At 45.7% G+C, this 17,027-nt stretch overlaps 1 protein-coding gene across 2 annotated transcripts in view; it reads right to left on the reverse strand.

The window, feature by feature from the left end:
* The window catches only part of ARHGEF6 (Rac/Cdc42 guanine nucleotide exchange factor 6), a 55,223-nt gene that overhangs the window by 14,538 nt on the left and 23,658 nt on the right, over nt 1-17,027 (reverse strand). For both annotated transcript variants that reach the window (XM_065410379.1, XM_065410378.1), the window contains exons 6-12: nt 15,737-15,807; nt 14,386-14,480; nt 12,430-12,525; nt 10,738-10,860; nt 8,459-8,597; nt 4,011-4,070; nt 648-794 (exon numbers count right to left, since the gene is read on the reverse strand). In XM_065410379.1, the coding sequence (XP_065266451.1) occupies nt 648-794; nt 4,011-4,070; nt 8,459-8,597; nt 10,738-10,860; nt 12,430-12,525; nt 14,386-14,480; nt 15,737-15,807 (731 nt within the window). The remainder of the gene's footprint in view (nt 1-647; nt 795-4,010; nt 4,071-8,458; nt 8,598-10,737; nt 10,861-12,429; nt 12,526-14,385; nt 14,481-15,736; nt 15,808-17,027) is intronic.

Below are 17,027 nucleotides of genomic sequence, written 5' to 3' on the forward strand. Positions count from 1 at the left end.
CATTAGAGGTTACCACGTCTCACTTGTTTATTTAAAACTTAAAGGTCAAAACCTACCATGATTCTACCCGCAGAACTTCTGGTAACAGCATCAGGAGTAGTGCATATAGATTGATGACAGAACACGTTCGCTTGACAATACGAAAATAGCTTTTTGTTTGAGAGATAAATGCCAGTCAGATAGGGTATGAGCCTCCATGGTGCTGAGCACTCAGGATCTGATCCAGGGATGCATTTAAGCACATGCTTAACTTTAAGTATATGAGCAGTCCCATTGACTCCTGAACTTAAAGTTAAGCTTATTGGGGGAGGGATAGCTCAGTGGTTTGAGCATTGGCCTGCTAAACCCAGGGTTGTGAGTTCAATCCTTGAGGGGGCCACTTGGGGATCTGGGGCAAAATCAGTACTTGGTCCTGCTAGTGAAGGCAGGGGGCTGGACTCAATGACCTTTCAAGGCCCCTTCCAGTTCTAGGAGATGGAATATCTCCATTAATTAAATTAAATTAAAAAGCAGATGCTTAAGTGCTTTGTTGGGCTAGGGCCAGAGCTCTTAGCATCTTTCACAAACACGACCATGATAAAGAGAATTTTGTTACCATTTTAGCATTAAGAGGAAGAGAAGGACTTTTGCCATGTTAAACACCTTACCTCACTTGCCCCACACTGTACCATGACCTGTGACATATAGATTACATTGCCCATGGTTTTGATATCCTCTCCTTCCCATCCTGGAATGGACTCTGAAAGGATCTGCAATTCAAGTTGTTTCCTCTTTCTCAGCTCCTGGCACTGTGACTGTAAAGCCGATATCACAGACAAAAAAAAGTTTTGTTAAAATGAGACCAAGAAAACGTCAGAATCAAACCTGCTCTGGCCCACCAAGAGGAGATTTTCTGGCAATGCTCCTATCAGTCTGATGGCTAACACCAACTGCAGTCATTAGAGTGACCACTTCAAGGAGAATGTCTTTCTACAGGCCAGATTTTTAAAGGTATTTAGGATTTTCAAAGGCATCTAGACATCTAAAATGCATTGATTTCAATGGGTGTTAGGTGCGTAGGTGCTTTTGAAAATCCAACTAGGTGCCTAAATACCTTTCAAAATCTGGCCCTAACATTCTACATTGTAAATTACTTATTACTTATTTAGGGTCACATGAACCTTTCTAAAGATTCTGGCTTACTGTAACTTTCCCTTAATAAAAAGTATCAAAAATCTGGCCTTAGAGGAAGACCAGAAGAGACCAGGCCACCACCAATTATCTCAATGAGAAATCAACAGCATCACTCAGCTTTACACAATAGAATTCACGCAAGCAGGAAATCTGAAATTTGCTTTATTGTACTAAGTTTATTAAAGTCACAACAGTTTGATGAATTACGAAGTCAGAAGTTATTTTAAAAATGAAAATTAGAAAAAGAGAAAATAAAGGGGCACTGAGGTATATGTTCTTTTGTCAAACCAGCCCTGTATCTAAGTGAAAAATGTACCCATTTTCTAAGCCAAGATGGCCACAGAGTGGGAATTGTGAACTTTCTATTTTTGTAGGTATTTAATGAGAAAACAGCAATTTTGTCCAAACTGTAAATAAAGTTAAATTGGAAGGGGTGCAAAACTGCATGAACCAGATCAGCAAATATTTTCCTATTAAATACTGCATAACAAAAACTGTGAACTTTGCACATCTTGAGTACGTAGACAGAGGAATAAAATAACTTAAAAGGAATCCATTTAAGTTGACCTAAAACCAGAATATCTAGTTATAGTTCAACAGAATGGGCCAAACACTCAGCCTGTCTAAATCCGTACAGCTCCAATGAGCAAAATGTGTTGCTCTTCTTTCCAGCTGCCTTAGTTGCCACATGGAAATAATTATACAAGATACAAATGAAAAAGAAAATGCAGGGGCTGCTCAGAAAAATTTACATTTAAAAAAACCTAACAATGTCATTATAAATTTAGTCTTATTAATTGTATCTAGGTTCAGGAGTAGTGATTATACATACGTGATCTCACGCTCTGAGGGCAAAGGGCCTGGTCCGAAGCACTCTGCAGTCAATGGGAAAACTCTCATTGACTTCAATAGGCTTTGGATCAGGCCCTAACTCCTGAAGTCTTTATACAGTGTGTACACAGGCAAAATTCCCAGTGAAGTCAATGGAGGGGCTGACTGAGCAAGGATTGCAGGATCTTGTCCGAAAGCACATGCACTACTCAGTGGGGCTGTGGAAGCAGTTCATTATGGAAGCTGATATAAGGTGAAGTTCTGATGACTTGGGAGGAAAAATCCTGCAAGGCCGAGCCTTGTCTCAATTTTTACTCAGTCCTCACACTGGCCAAGCTCTTATTTCTTACTCCATTTCAAACTCAGGATTTCAGCCAGTTTTGTACAAATCCTTCAGGGTCTGTGACCCTTTCACTGTGGCTGAAGGAAGAGCCCCTTGAAGCACTCATTTTTAGAACCAGAGTTTAGTGGTTTCCTTTTGGTTTGCAAAACTTTGTGCCAAAAGTCATGCGGTACAAGTCACATGGCAGGTCTTCTGTGACCCTGATTGGCTGAACCTGCAGTTCAGGAGATGCAAACCCACATAAAACCTACAAAAGTTTTCTGCAATCCCTAAAACCACTGTATTATATCACCCTGCTGCTACAACAGGGCTACAAATAGCATTTTCGTTAGCTTTGTGCAACCAACACACTGTGCTTGGAAGCATACGCTTGACTGATCCCTGACTCCATGAGAGTCATGCACGCATATCTGAAGGCAGAATTTAACTCTTTGACCATTTAACCTCAGACATATAGTAAGTACACTACAGTGATAAGTAAGAGCCCAATCCTGAGATGGGCTGAGCATCAGCAAATCCCATTGAAGCCTACGAGATTTGCAGATGCTGGAGTCCCTTGCAGAATTAAGTGCTTATCTTACCTTATGCACCACAGACAGTTTAACAATAGGACCTAATACATGAATAGCTCAAGTACAAATCTCCTTAAATTACTAGCATCTCTAAAGCTTAAAGCCATTTTGAAGTTAATATAACTGAATTACTCCCCTATTATCTGCTATAATGAATGCAAATTGTTGAGCTTCTAAGTAAATGTAACGTGACACCCTGTTTCCTGTTTTCTATGAAATTTCTCCTCCCTCCTTTCTTCATCTGCATCGCTAATCATTGTAAACTTGCATCTTCTCTGCTAAGGAAGGAAGGAAGCTGGACCACATCTGGAGTGGTTATAGTGAAAGGTATTCAGTAGCTTAAGAGACACAGAACAGAACTTCCTTGATAACTGAGCATTAAACCTTCCCCAGTAAAACGGTCAACCATGTGGAAGATTTTCTTTCTCCTTTCATTTGCAAAAAGGTTCTAAAGTGATTTGGAATGATTAATTGAAATATGTTCACTACTGAATTGCTACTGATTGCTTTACTGTTAGTTGCAAAGACACAAAGAGACAGTAGACTAATAGCTTCTCTACGTATTGCCATTTCACATGGTATTATAAATGTTTATAATATACAAGGACCTGATCCCAAGTCCATGGATACCAGTGGAAAGAATCCCAATTAAATCAACGGGCTCTGGATCAGGCCCGGAATGCATCTCTTTATTAGAAGTGGCAGTTGAGTCATATACTTGTGTTAATCCTTCATAGCTCATTTTAATGAGTAAGGAATTGTGCAATTACATGTAGCAAAAATGACAAAGGTGTAAAGGGGAAAGAGATGAAAGGAAACTCCCCACCCACACGTGGCTTCCTTATGTGGCACACATTTAAAATACGTTTCTTTATCTAGTTAGATACTACACACTACAGAGATCACAATGCAATTGTTGGAACATGCTACCAGATGGCAAAGTCAGGCAAAATTTCAAATAAGGTGTCTCCATAACCCGTCTTTTCCATTCTAAAAGACCTTTTCACAAGGAGGAAAATGTCAGGCTTGACTCACTCTTTGTGAAACACAGCACAGAGAAGGAGCACTCTATTTTGAGAATCGCCACCTACCACAAGGGACTTGAAAGATGTGAATGCTTTCAAAACCTCTTCATGATCCGGATGTGCCTCCTAGCGAAGGAAGAAATCTTTGTTAGTTATGAATAGCAGCAGCATTTGGAAATGCAGCTTTCCCCCATTACTGCCATGGTTTAAAAGCCATGGAAATTCTATATGGCCATGTGGAGCTGGGTTGCAGGCATTCAGCACAGTGAGTATGCAGTATGGCCCGGGAAACTGCACATCCCAGTGGGGTGAAGGACCCACCAAGTTCTATCCTTCACTCTTCTACTGCCTTCATCATCCTCATGTGATATAAAGCAACTAAGTGAAGTACTGATGCAAAACTGTTGAACAAAAGAAAAGGGATCAAGGATAGATACCATTTCAGCTCAACCAAACATTGCTTTTAAAGAATGGCACAGCCCAGTGCCAGATTGTATAGGGCAAAGTTCTGCTCTCTTGTCCACAAAACAGATCTTGACTCGCGTATGAAATATTCCACCGCATCGCCTCCCATGTATGGACTTCCCATTAACGTCAGTGGGAGCTCTGCACATGCACAGAGAACAGAAGGCTAGAGGGGCAGAGATCAGGGCAGGACACTGCCCTTAGTCTCTGCCTCCATCACTGTATGCATATGGCCGTTCTGATATTGAACAGACACACACAACTCCCATCAACTTCAACGGGAGTAGTTCACACAGATCTGTGGGCAGAATTTGGCCTATACATTATACACTCTTTATAACCAAAATCCAGAGCCCAGTCGCTGGACATTGTAGCTGGGCCAGTCATGGGCAGATGGGCCAAGGACAGTGCTTAATTTGTAACAAATCAGGTGCTGGGACTCAAACAAATAGGTGCTGGGAGCTCAAGCAAAATTTTTTTACTTTCATAACTGATGCAGCAAGCCCAGAGGCTCAGCCCTGGCAAGCCCCAGCACAAATTAAGCTCACAACATACAGCCACTCCCACTTCTATCACATTTACTTATCACCTTGATTTATACACTCATACAAGGTGCAGCATGTATAAACCCACTCACCATGTTCACAATCTAGAAACCAACAAAAATAGGTGATCTGTGTCTGACCAACCCTCCAGCTCTTCTCTCACCTTGGTTAGAGTGTTGGCCACAACCGCTGTGGGCATGCAGTCAGAGGAGCATGGGCAGTAGTCAGTGAGAGAGGTAGGGGAGTGTCTCTTTTCCCCGTTCCCTCTCTAGCCTGGGCCCTACACTAGAAACATTAGCCGTTGCTGACATGCACAGCTGGGATGGTGCTGGAAGGAATGTAAGTGCAATGTGCAGACCAGACCAAGCCCTGTTTAGCCCAGCTATAGAAAACATGGCTGAGCTTTCCCTGGAGCAGATATAACATGGAGATACCGCAGTCATCAGCAGGCAGGATCGAACCTGGGACCTCTGAAGCTTAGTATATGAACCTCTACTGCATAACCTCTACTGCACCCATTGGCCGGGAGCGGGAAGCTGTGGCCAATGGGAGCTGCAGGGGGCGGTGCTTTCAAAGAGGGGCAGCGTGCAGAGAACGTGCTCCCCACCCCCAGGGGCACGTTGGCCCCTTCCGGGAGTGGCGTGGAGCCAGGGTAGGCAGGGAGCCTGCATTAGCGGCAGCCGCAGACTGGGAGCTGCTGGAGGTAAGTGCTGCCCAGCGGGAGGCTTCACCCCAACCTCCAGCCCTGAGCCCCCTCCCAGAGCCAGCACCCCATACCCCCTCCTGCACCCAAACCCCAGCCTTGAGCCCCCTCCCAGAGCCAGCACCCCATACCCCCTCCTGCACCCAAACCCCAGCCTTGAGCCCCCTCCCAGAGCCAGCACCCCATACCCCCTCCTGCACCCAAACCCCAGCCTTGAGCCCCCTCCCAGAGCCAGCACCCCATACCCCCTCCTGCACCCCAAACCTCCTCCTGCACCCAATCCCCAGCCTTGAACACCCTCCCAGAGCCAGCACCCCATACCCCCTCCTGCACCCCAATCCCCAGCCCTGAGCCCCCTCCCAGAGCCAGCACCCCATGCCCCCTCCTGCACCCCAAACCTCCTCCTGCACCCTGAACCCCAGCCCTGACCCCCCTCCCAGAGCCAGCACCCTGTACCCTCTCCTGCACCCCAAACCTCCTCCTGCACCCTGAACCCCAGCCCTGACCCCCCTCCCAGAGCCAGCACCCTGTACCCTCTCCTGAACCCCAACACTCTGCCCCAGCTCGGAGCCCCCCCCTGCACCCAAACTCCCTCCCAGAGCCCGCACCCTGCATTCCCATCTACACCCCAACCCCCTGCCCCAGCCCTGAGCCCCCTCCCACACTGTGAACCCCTTGGCCCCAGCCCAGAGCCTGCACCCCCTCCCAAACCCCAACTCCCTTCCCCAGCCTGATGAAAGTGAGTGAGGATGGGGGAGAGTGAGCAACAGAGAGAGGGGGGATGGAGTGAGTGGGGCGGGGCTTTGGGGAAGGGGCGGGGCCTTGAGGAAGGGGCAGGATAGATTCTGGGTTGCCCTTAAATTCAAAAAGTGATCTTGGGAATAAAAAGGTGGGAGCCCACTGGGTTACACAGACATAGCTGGCCTGGGCAGAAACAGCGTCAGCAACCAGATGGATTATCTGTACTAGGGTTTTTAACACAGTGGCTCACCTGAACCTAGGTTAACAATGGTAGGACATTTTTAGGACACTTCCCTGGTGTGAACAAGCCTCTAGTTGCCCACCCAGAGCTGAGCTGTGTTTTGGATAAAAAGTCTGGATAAAATGTGTCCTCTGGGACTGAATCCTATCCCGGTGCCGTAACCAGGTGACCTGATCTCCCCTCTCTCACCCCTCTGCTGCTGTCAGCATTTGATACATTTTGCTAGGGCCAAATTTCCAAATAAGCCAGCGACATGGAAGCTTGTGGGGAACTGTAGAAGCTTTCCAAAAATATAAATATCTTATTTAGCAAGCCTCGAAACTGAGCGTACTTTGGGCATTTCTCAGAGCCCTGCTCTGGTGAAGGACTCTCTGCCGCCTCCTGCGTTCAGCACATGTGGCCCACCATGACTGCCGCAGAGCGTCACAGCTCCTCGCCAATTCACCCAGTGCTGCAAGCACACGGGACAGCAGCAACTCCACAAGCAGCTGTGTGGGAGCTGCCTTGGGCAAACCCTCCGGAAGAGGGGCCTAACACCGGAGCCTCACCAGACCCTTCTCCAGAAATCCCCACCCCCACAGCGGGTGAGCAGCCTCTCCCATCCACCCTCTAGGGGCCTGCTCCCCATCTGGTGCCACCAACTCTGCTTGTACCTCAGCAGTTTTCCCGGGGTAGCTCCTCCTTGCCTGCACTAGCCCCGTTTCCACTCTTCCTCTGCCCCACCCTGGTTGTATCCCCTCCTTCCTCATTGCCCTCTCCCCACTGTGTGCTCCTGCTGCCTGCAGGGGTCTCGCTTGCCACTGGGAGGGTCTGTTCATGGATTCTCCTGGTGCCTGAGCAGAGCAGCTGCCTCTCTGGTATGAATAACAGGAGTACTTGTGGCACCTTAGAGACTAACAAATTTATTAGAGCATAAGCTTTCGTGGGCTACAATGAGTGCACTTGTGCTGGGAGAAGCCCAGCGCAACAGCAGAGCAGCCTTTGGTTGCTACGCTGGGAGCAGTGGCCTCTTGTGGCCGCAGACAAGAATTGCAAACAAAACATCTATTTTGGTCCAGCTCCTCAAGGACACAACATGGGGACCCAGGGCAGAGGCCAAAATCTGCCCTGCTCAAAATGAGAGTGCTGGCCAATCTGCTGCCCTCACCTCTTCACCTCCTATCTCGTTAGCCTAGGCACCCACTACTTTCATAGCCCTCACTGCCACGGTGTCCGAGAGCCCCCTGCCCTCTCATATCTCCCTCCTGCTGCTGCAGTGTCCAGAGGGCAGGGCTCAGGGCCACCACGGGTAAGGTGCTGGAGGATGAGCGGCTGAGAGCTTGTAGCTTTCAGGAGGGGGAGCTGACGCACTAAGTCTCTACGTGGGCGACAGCACAGTGGCTGTGACCCAGCTGGGCCCTGCCCTCACTGCTCAGCTGACCCATGTTAGAGTAGAGCACTTTGAACCTGATTAAGCATCATGATTAGACGCAGCTATAAGGCCTGAGAGTAAGAATGGCCCAGGAGTTAGGGTGCTAGTCTCCGACTTGGAAGACCCAAGCTTAGTTCCTCATTCTGCCACAAATTTCCTGTGTGACCTTGGGCCAGCCTCTAATTCCTCCGTGCCAGAAGATTGGGGATGATGGCACTGTCCTACCTTACAGGGGCATGTGAGGAGAAATACGTTGAAGCATGTGGGGTGCTCAGTTACTACAGTAGTGGGGCCCCCCCTCAATATCTAGACAGAAGGACCCCGGGTACAAGCAATTCTCAATGCAGTTTTTTTGGCAGCACAAAACCCCACCCATGATCTGCCCGGCAGACGCTATGTTTCATTTACCTCCATGTGCCGCTCCAGTTCTTGGAGAAGGGTGACGTACTTATCCAGTCTCATGAAGGGTTTGCTGAGGCTTGTTGTTAAGATCAAAATCCCTGGGTTGGACGCGCCCTGGTTCTCCATAAACTTCTCCAGTTCATCACTATAAACAGAGACAAGGAAAGTTCACCAGTCTCTAAGGGCCATGTTTTACTAATGCCTTCACTATCCAAATAACAGTGGCCCAGTTCTGAGCTACACTCCATTGCAAAAGAAATCCAGCTTCTTCTACATTTGCCAGCTGATGCAAACACAGTGGGCCAGAGAGGGCCAGGCTGGGGTTCTGGCAGATCAAGGCTACTGCTCCCCAAGGAGAGTTCGGGGGTGGGGGGGAGGCAATCATGCCCCTGGAAAACTCTGGTGCTTTGCAGGCGTGTGCATGCTGTGCAACCACCATGGGTAGGTGCAGCCACCTCCCCACACTAGTGCACTGGCCAGCTCTGCAGGGGTAGGAAACCAAGTTCCTCTACGGTGACTTGCACCCCAGGAACACTAGGAAGGAGCAGTACCTGTGCTCTCGCCCACTGCAGCTGGCCTTGGCATGGAGTCCGGAGTGAGAGATGGCTCCTAGCACCCTTCCCCCACCCCCACATACCTGTGCCAGGACCCAGACACAACGCTGGCCCAATGTACAGTTCCAGAGAATACATTTGTAATGACAGTTGCTCATGTTAGATGGCAAGTAGGGGCTGTTGTTACAAGCTGCTGTAGCGTCGGCATGCCAAGCACTGCCAGGGCTCTGCCTACCACCGCTAGGCCTCTCTCCTGTGGCATGAAGCATGGGCACCCTGGATCCACTTGCTGCTGGGTGCCTGAACAACCCATTGGGAGTAGTAAGCAGGGTTTCCTTTCTAGAGAACACACTTGATAGAGATCACTAAGTTACCAGTGCCCACTGCTGGAAGACTGTGTCCACAATTCAAGAACAATGTTGCTAAATTGGAGACGGTTCAGAGAAGAGCCAAAGAATGATTAAAGGATTAGAAAATGCACCTTACAGTGACAGACTCAAAGAGCTCCGTCTATTTAGCTGAACAAAGAGAGGTTGAGGAGTGACTTAATTACAGTACCTCCATGGGAAACAAATACTTAAAAATGGGCTCTTCAATCAAGCAGAGAAAGGGCTAACACAACCCAGTGGACACAATCCAATCTAACACAATCCAATGGCTGGAAGTTGAAGCTAGAAAAATTCAGACTGAAAATAAAGCGTAAATTTTACCCAGTGAGGCTAATTAAACATTGGAAGTTGTTCCAAGGGTCGTGGTGGATTCTCCATCACTGGCCATTTTTAAATCATGATGGGATGGTTTTCTAAAAGCTCTGCTCTAGGAATTATTTTGGGGAAGTTCTATGATCTGTGTTTTCCAGATCAGACTGGATGATCACAATGGTCTGTTTTGGCCTTGGTACCTACTAAACATGCACAACATGCTCAGCTTTGGCTCATAACACTTTGGAGAGCACATTTTGTGTGTATCAGCGTATTCACCAAAACAGATCAGTTAGACGCGCATTTTAAACATTCTCTGGCTAATGAACTGAATGAAGGAGTCACTTACAATAGCCAGGACTGTAATTAGGCTAAATTACAATCACATGTGTTACAAGAGAAACATTTTAAAGGCCTCCATTTTAAAAATGCCAGAACTCAGCCCCTGGGCTGAGGTCACTGCTTTCACAGCTGTGTGCAGGGGAGCTAAGCAGCACAGCGGGGAACGCAGCAGTAGCCTGTCCACTCAGAGGACTCTCTTATTTCTCAGTTGACAATATAAAGCTAAGGCACATGCAGGTGTCTGCCCAGGAGTCACACCTTGAATGAGAATGTTGCCGTGATTAGTGCAATCACGTACAGAACTGCGTGGCCTCTTTGTGGTTTGCTGAGCAAACCTCCATTTCAAGCCTCTTCAGGCCGTATTTGGGGCCTGATCCCAAGAGGTGTGGAGCACCCTCAAGTAAGTGAATGCAAGTTGAAGGTGTTTGAACCTCACAGGATCAGACCCGGATATCAGCATGTCAGTATCATGTGAGATGCTTGTGTGACCTTGCCGTGGAGGCAGGTGAGCACAGGTTGCTCTGCATGGTGGCAGGTTCCTCTGCACACACACAGGGTCTTTGGAAAGGCTCCGTGCAATCATGTTGCTTTTGGATCCTGTTGTTGAGATCCCAGGCAAAGGCCCTGGCTGGACTTGGCATTGTTAAAAAACGGATGGTTTGCTCTTTCGACACAAGCCGTTGCTGACCTGTGTTGGGTTAGCACGTTAACAGCGGAAGGGTGGTTAGCGCAATACGTGAGGTACAGAGATCGGAACTGTGGCATCAGGTTCATAAAACAGCCTCCCACTCTCTGCTGGTTCTCGGGAAGCCTGCAAATAGAAGCAGCAACATCTTCAGAGCATGTCATTGAAACAAGAGTTAATGAGCCAGGTCCTCAGACATGACAAAGCATCAGTGAAATGGACACACTGTATTTCATAACCAGCTGTCAGTGCTAGCTGTGGTAGAAATTCAGGTATGTAGAGCAGTGGTTCTCAACCAAGGATACACGTACCCATGGGGATACACAGAGGTCTTCCAGGGGGTACATCAACTCATCTAGATATTTCCCCTAGTTTTACAACAGGCTACATAAAAAGCACTAGCAAAGTCAGTACAAACTAAACTTTCATACAGGCAATGGCTTGTTTATACAGCTCTACATACTATACACTGAAATGTAAGTACAATATTTATATTCCAATTCATTTATTTTATAATTATATGGTAAAAATGAGAAAGTCAGCAATTTTTCAGTAACAGTGTGCTGTGACACTTTTGTATTTTTATGTCTGATTTTGTAAGCAAGTCGTTTTTTAAGTGAGGTGAAACTTGGGGGTACGCAAGGCAAATCAGACTCCTGAAAGGGGTACAGTAGTCTGGAAAGGTTGAGAGCCATTGATGTAGAGTGTCAAGTATCAGAGGGGTAGCCATGTTTGTTGCTTTTTACAGATCCAGACTAAGAGTCCTGTGGCACCTTATAGACTAACAGATGTATTGGAGCATGAGCTTTCCACCCACAAAAGCTTATGCTCCAATACATCTGTTAGTTGATGTAGAGTGCTTAGCCCACCCTAAGACAGAACACACTTAGAGCCTTCAGTGACAGCTCTAGCTCAGAATTCTAGCTGGGGTGCTGTAACTTTAGCTGGTCAAACACTCCATAGCTGAGGACACACATGGAAGTGCCTCTCAGGTCTCTGCTGTGGTTGCTTAATGAAGTGTGAGTGTTCTCTCCGACATCTCTGGCCTGTTGCTTTGGGGCAAAGGAGCCTCTGTCCTGCATGGCTCCTTCCCTCAGAAGCTCTGTGCAGTGCTTGAATAGGAGATGAGAGAGAGAAAGGAAGCCCAGAGTCTGAAATGATTCTGCTATTTTGACCAGCTTCCCCCCACCCCTATCCCGTTAGTCATCTTTCTTTTTCTCTTTTCAGCCATCCCCAGTAAGAGGGATGGGACAGAACTATCCATTTCTCGCAGTTCTAGCCCAGGCTCTGCCCTGGTCACATTGACAGCTGGGGATGGTACATTCGCTTGGGATGAAAGGAAAAGATTTAGGTTGATACTGTTCAAAAAGGCTTACGAGAGTTAGACACCTAGTTTCCCCTGACTTCCAATGGGACTTGGCATCGGTCTCCTAAAGGCAAATGCCAGTCTTCACTTTCTGTTTCTAAGCAAGGCAGTTCAGAAGACACTTCAGAGGTACACATGTCACTATTTCTATTACCTTCTCTTACCCTCTGAGCACTGATGACAGCCTTCTCTAGCTCCTCCTATTTTCTTCTACATTAAAACAAATGTACAGACAGTAGCTAGGAGCAAGGTTAATAAATAGGCCTTTGTATTATTTTTAACCACAGGTTAGTAACTCATCACCCTTAATTGCAATGGCAGATGCTTACTTTGCACATTCTTCCAAGGCTTGATTCAGTGTTAGCTGAAACGAACATATTTCCTCAAAATTTCCCAGTAAAGATGCAATATCCACCACGCTTAGCCTGAAAGAATTAAAATACTGAATAGTACTTGACAGGTACTTTGGAGTGATTCAAAACAAATCTCTTATTAAAAAAAAACATCTGAGAACATCTCCAAATAACCTGTTCAAAATATGGGAGATTTAAAATATTTGTTCCAACAGAAACACGAATTAATGTAATGAAATACAAAACCAAAATTCATGATACATAAATAATACCTTACAGAAGATGTTTGCTATCAAGGATTAACTGAATTGTATTTTAATCCCGTAATCGTCTCACATTGTTTAATTGTCCTCATTGATATAGACAGGATTTCTTCTGGGGGCAGAGAAGGAGGATGTAGACACAGAGATACGGGCAGAATAGTATTCATAGGCAGGCCAACCCTGACTCATGTTGCAAGATTGGAGCTTTAGATTGTAACCTCTTCCAGGGATGGACTTTGTAGAGCACCTAGCATTTAGGAGCTATTGCATACAAATTACAATGACAATCTCTGTGCTCCCTGCACTTCCTGCTAGTCTTCCCATCATCATCTCAGCACCCTCGGTCATTTCAGCCTTACTCCCCTTTGTGCTCTCTACAGTTCTGTGATAAATCAGACTTCTAGATACGATTGTTACAGCAATACGAGAAAGTCACATCACCTAGTGTTGTGCCCTGGATCCCAGGATAAGAATTGTGACTAAGAAGGCCAACATGCATCCTGTGGGGAAGAAAGGCTGGGGTCTTGAGACTTTTCCATTGCTGAATTTATCCACACAAATAGTTCCAAAGGTTTGAGGGAATCTGGACACTATGTGACTTAAAAACCAGAAACTTTGTTCCCCTAATAAATATGAAGGGCTTGAGATTCTGCCCTCAGATCTCTCCAAACTGGAAAAAGGCTATGTGTTTGACCTCTGCGCTTGTAACCTACTGGAGTTCTACATTCTCCTCACAGTATGCAGCATCAGAATCCAGAGATACCGCTACGCCGCGGTTACAACTGCACAACTTCTAAAGAGAGGGTGGCTGGCTCTACTAGATGGAATTATCCAAGCATGCATGCTATGCCTATTTATGCTGCTACCTAGGACAGATGATTATAAAGCCAATGCAGTAAGCCTAAGAGACAGGTTACTGAGACTGGAATAATTTATGCACAGTGAGCCTATTGATGTGTAGGCAACAGAGAGATATCTACATGCCATTGTTTGGACAAATGAAAGACAAAGGTTTGATAAAATCCTAAGTTTGTGATTGGATGTAGATGGAATCTGAAATTCACATCAGCTTTTCTCATGATAGTGATGGAAAACATTTTGGACTATGTCTTATTTCTGCACCTAGACCCTGACAATGACCCTCAGTTGTCCATACATCACTTTGGCTATCAATAACTGCAGGATGATGTGTAGAGAACAAGAAAACACTTCAAGCAGATCAATGTACAGAGAGCGGGGCAATGCTTACTAGTTAGCAAGTTCAGAATAAACAAGAGCCAGACTAACCATAATTAATGCAATTCCTAGATCATAGCCTGGTCTAAATAATGTCCACTGAAGAAATGACTAGGAGGTCCCATTTAAAGTTGAGCAGCCAAAATAAGGCACATTGGAGGGGAATACACATGAGAGAACAATTCCATGTATGAGCCTGTAGTGATCATATCTATCAAAATTGCATATTTAATCATCCATCACACGATCAGATGTCTACGCAAAAATGCAGGAAAAGGAAGAGTCAGAAGCTATCACAAGCTTTCTTTTCCTGATCACAGAGACATTCTGAGGTTTTGCATGAGTACCTTTAAAGAGCAGAAATGGTCCCTAAATATTCAAAAGTGAAAAGGCTTTGAAGTGTTGTGTCATCACAGACTGACTTGGGTCTTACTTGTCATAGGATTGGAGGGGTCTCAAGTAAGTTCCCAGAAGTGCCTGTAGTTCCTTAGCATAGTCACGTTCTGTTTCCAGAATACTTTGCAGTACCTACAGTGAGAGACAGAACAAAGAGCAGATCTCAGCACTAATGACTAGGTGCGTGACTACAACATCAGCTTCCAACAACAGAGCAACCTGGAAACATATTTTAAATCCACCTCTGACTTATTAATGCCTGAAGAACATGCTAATGCAAGACAGAAACTGTGCAAAACTGGCATGAGGTTTCAAATTACAGATTTGATCTCACAAGGTGCAGAGTGTCCCAGGAAAGCAGTAAAAATAAACCTTAGAAGCTGCTCCTTCTTGACTTCTCTTTTATGCTATTGGAACATAATGTAAATGCACAGGCAGATTAGGTATTTGCCCCCACAAAAGGCCATTTGCATGCATAAGTGGCTATTTGGCTATGCCAATACTGACTGGGGAAGCATGCAGGCACAGTAACTACACACAAATCACATGCAACTGGACTAGTGCTAGATCAAAACAGTTTAACTGCAAGAGTAGACAGGACTAAGCCCAGTTCAACACTGTTTCAGCCCAGACCACGGCTCAGTCATCACTTGATGGTTGGTTCACGCCTCGCCTGCCTACCTTGGCAGTTAATCTTTTTTCAGCACTGGTGCAGCAAGACCCACTGCAGTTACCCTTTGTCAGCGAACAGCAGCTTTCTTACTGTAGATCAAGCTCTAGAGACAGATGAGGCTGTTCCTAGTCCAGGTTTTCAGCACTGGGCATGTGCTGTTTCAGCTGGTTTGTACAAAATATATTTTGCTATACTGACAAATGCATTTAACCTCTGCCATCCAGTCTGTATGTCCAAATGCAGATATTTTAACTCTCTCTTATGCCATGGGGCAATGCTTATTTTACCTCTCAGTTTAATTTTGCCTTGCTCCATCACAAACCCGATTACCTTCTGACTTATATGAAGATACATAATTTACATCAGAAATAATAAAATGGAACAAAAACAATTTTTTTTTAAAATACCAATCTAGCAACTTACTAAACTTCCATCTTTGCTCTTCTATCTGGGCTCTCTATTTTGAGTTTCTCTCTCTCACATACTGTAGCATCTTATATGTGTCGTTCTCGATAGCCAAGCAGACATCTTGAACCGGTGAAGTCTCAATAGTTAAATTTAAACACAAACTGCCAGATCCTCGGTTGGCATAAATTAAATTAGCTCCAAGGACTTCAGTGAAGCTGCGACAATTTATATCAGCTGAGGATCTGGTCCAGAGGATAAATATAATGCTCTGCTTATTAAAACATACGATCAGTGCTTTAAAACTTACCACCGTATAATAATTCTTTGTAAGTTGAGGGCTTTCCTGTCCTTTTAATGCTTTGGGAGAGAGTGGTTTATCTGAACAAAACAAACAACAAAAAACCCTGTAAATTATAAAGCAGAACTGCCATCATCCTATCAGGAAAATCCACATCTGTATCTTGTCCAGCAGACTGCAAAAAGTCACAAGGTCACAGAAAAAAAAGAGAAGCCCAATTGCAGGGGGTTTTAAATGAAACCTGAAGCAAAGTGAATGCATGCATGAAACTGACAGCTGTGTAAGTCTGGACAGAACTGCAACACAGCCATTCTATGATACTGTATTTACAAGTTTTTTCTGAAATAACTGGCAACCGTGCAACAGCTGGGGGGTTTTGCAGCAGGGGTTTTGATTCAGCCAATCCGCAGAATTCAGATTTCAGACACTCTAACTCTGGGGACTTCTGGGTTTCTGGGCTTTGCTGTGGGCCATCTTTAATTCATGATTTATTTAAACACACCTTAATAGAAGTTGCAAGTTGAGGTCCAACCCTGCAGTCCTTTGAAAGGCAAAATCCTCACTGAAATTAAGGGAGGAACAGACCAAAGCTGAAAGGCTCAAAGTTCAACCTACGGAATATCTTTCCCTTACATCCATTTGCTAAGATGACTCACAGTAGCCCCTTTTATCCATTTGGTCTGTCCCCTTCCCACGCACTTCACAGTCACTGTTGCACTGCTCTTTTCCCTAGAAAAAGCTAACCATGCCAACAACATGCAGTGACAAATCGCTGTGGGTTCACAAGGAAGAGAACAATGCCTCTGCCTTTAGCTGCTCTTAACTTTAAGGGCCTAAGAAATCACATTATGACTGTGCAATTCATGGTAATTGCCAGGAGGCGTTTCCATTTCGGGCGTTGTTTCCTCTGTCTAGAAGAACGGGTTTGATGGTATGCCCTGCTCCTCCATCTGTACAGGTAATCAGCCCATACATGGGCTGCCCACGGGCTCATTCCTGCATTCCTTTGGTGTACCAAGCTCCCCTTGGTGTTAGTGGGAGCTCTGAACATGTAGGAAGAGCTTGAGAGTTGCCAGGCAGAATAGACAGTGGTATTTTGTCCTGTGTGTGCTCTTCTTCCAATCTCCAAAGCACACTCACAGTCACACAGATAATAGGGGAGAAGCTGAAATTGATAAACTGAGCATATTTCAGACTGCAGCTTGTTGTATTTTCTATTTATTGCCCTTGCAGCATTTCCTGTCTCCTCCACGGAGGGTCCCTGTGCATCACTTAAAGCACTCGATGATGCTTTACTCCA

The sequence above is a fragment of the Emys orbicularis genome, chromosome 9 (genome assembly GCF_028017835.1).
Source record: "Emys orbicularis isolate rEmyOrb1 chromosome 9, rEmyOrb1.hap1, whole genome shotgun sequence".
Taxonomy (NCBI): domain Eukaryota; kingdom Metazoa; phylum Chordata; order Testudines; family Emydidae; genus Emys; species Emys orbicularis.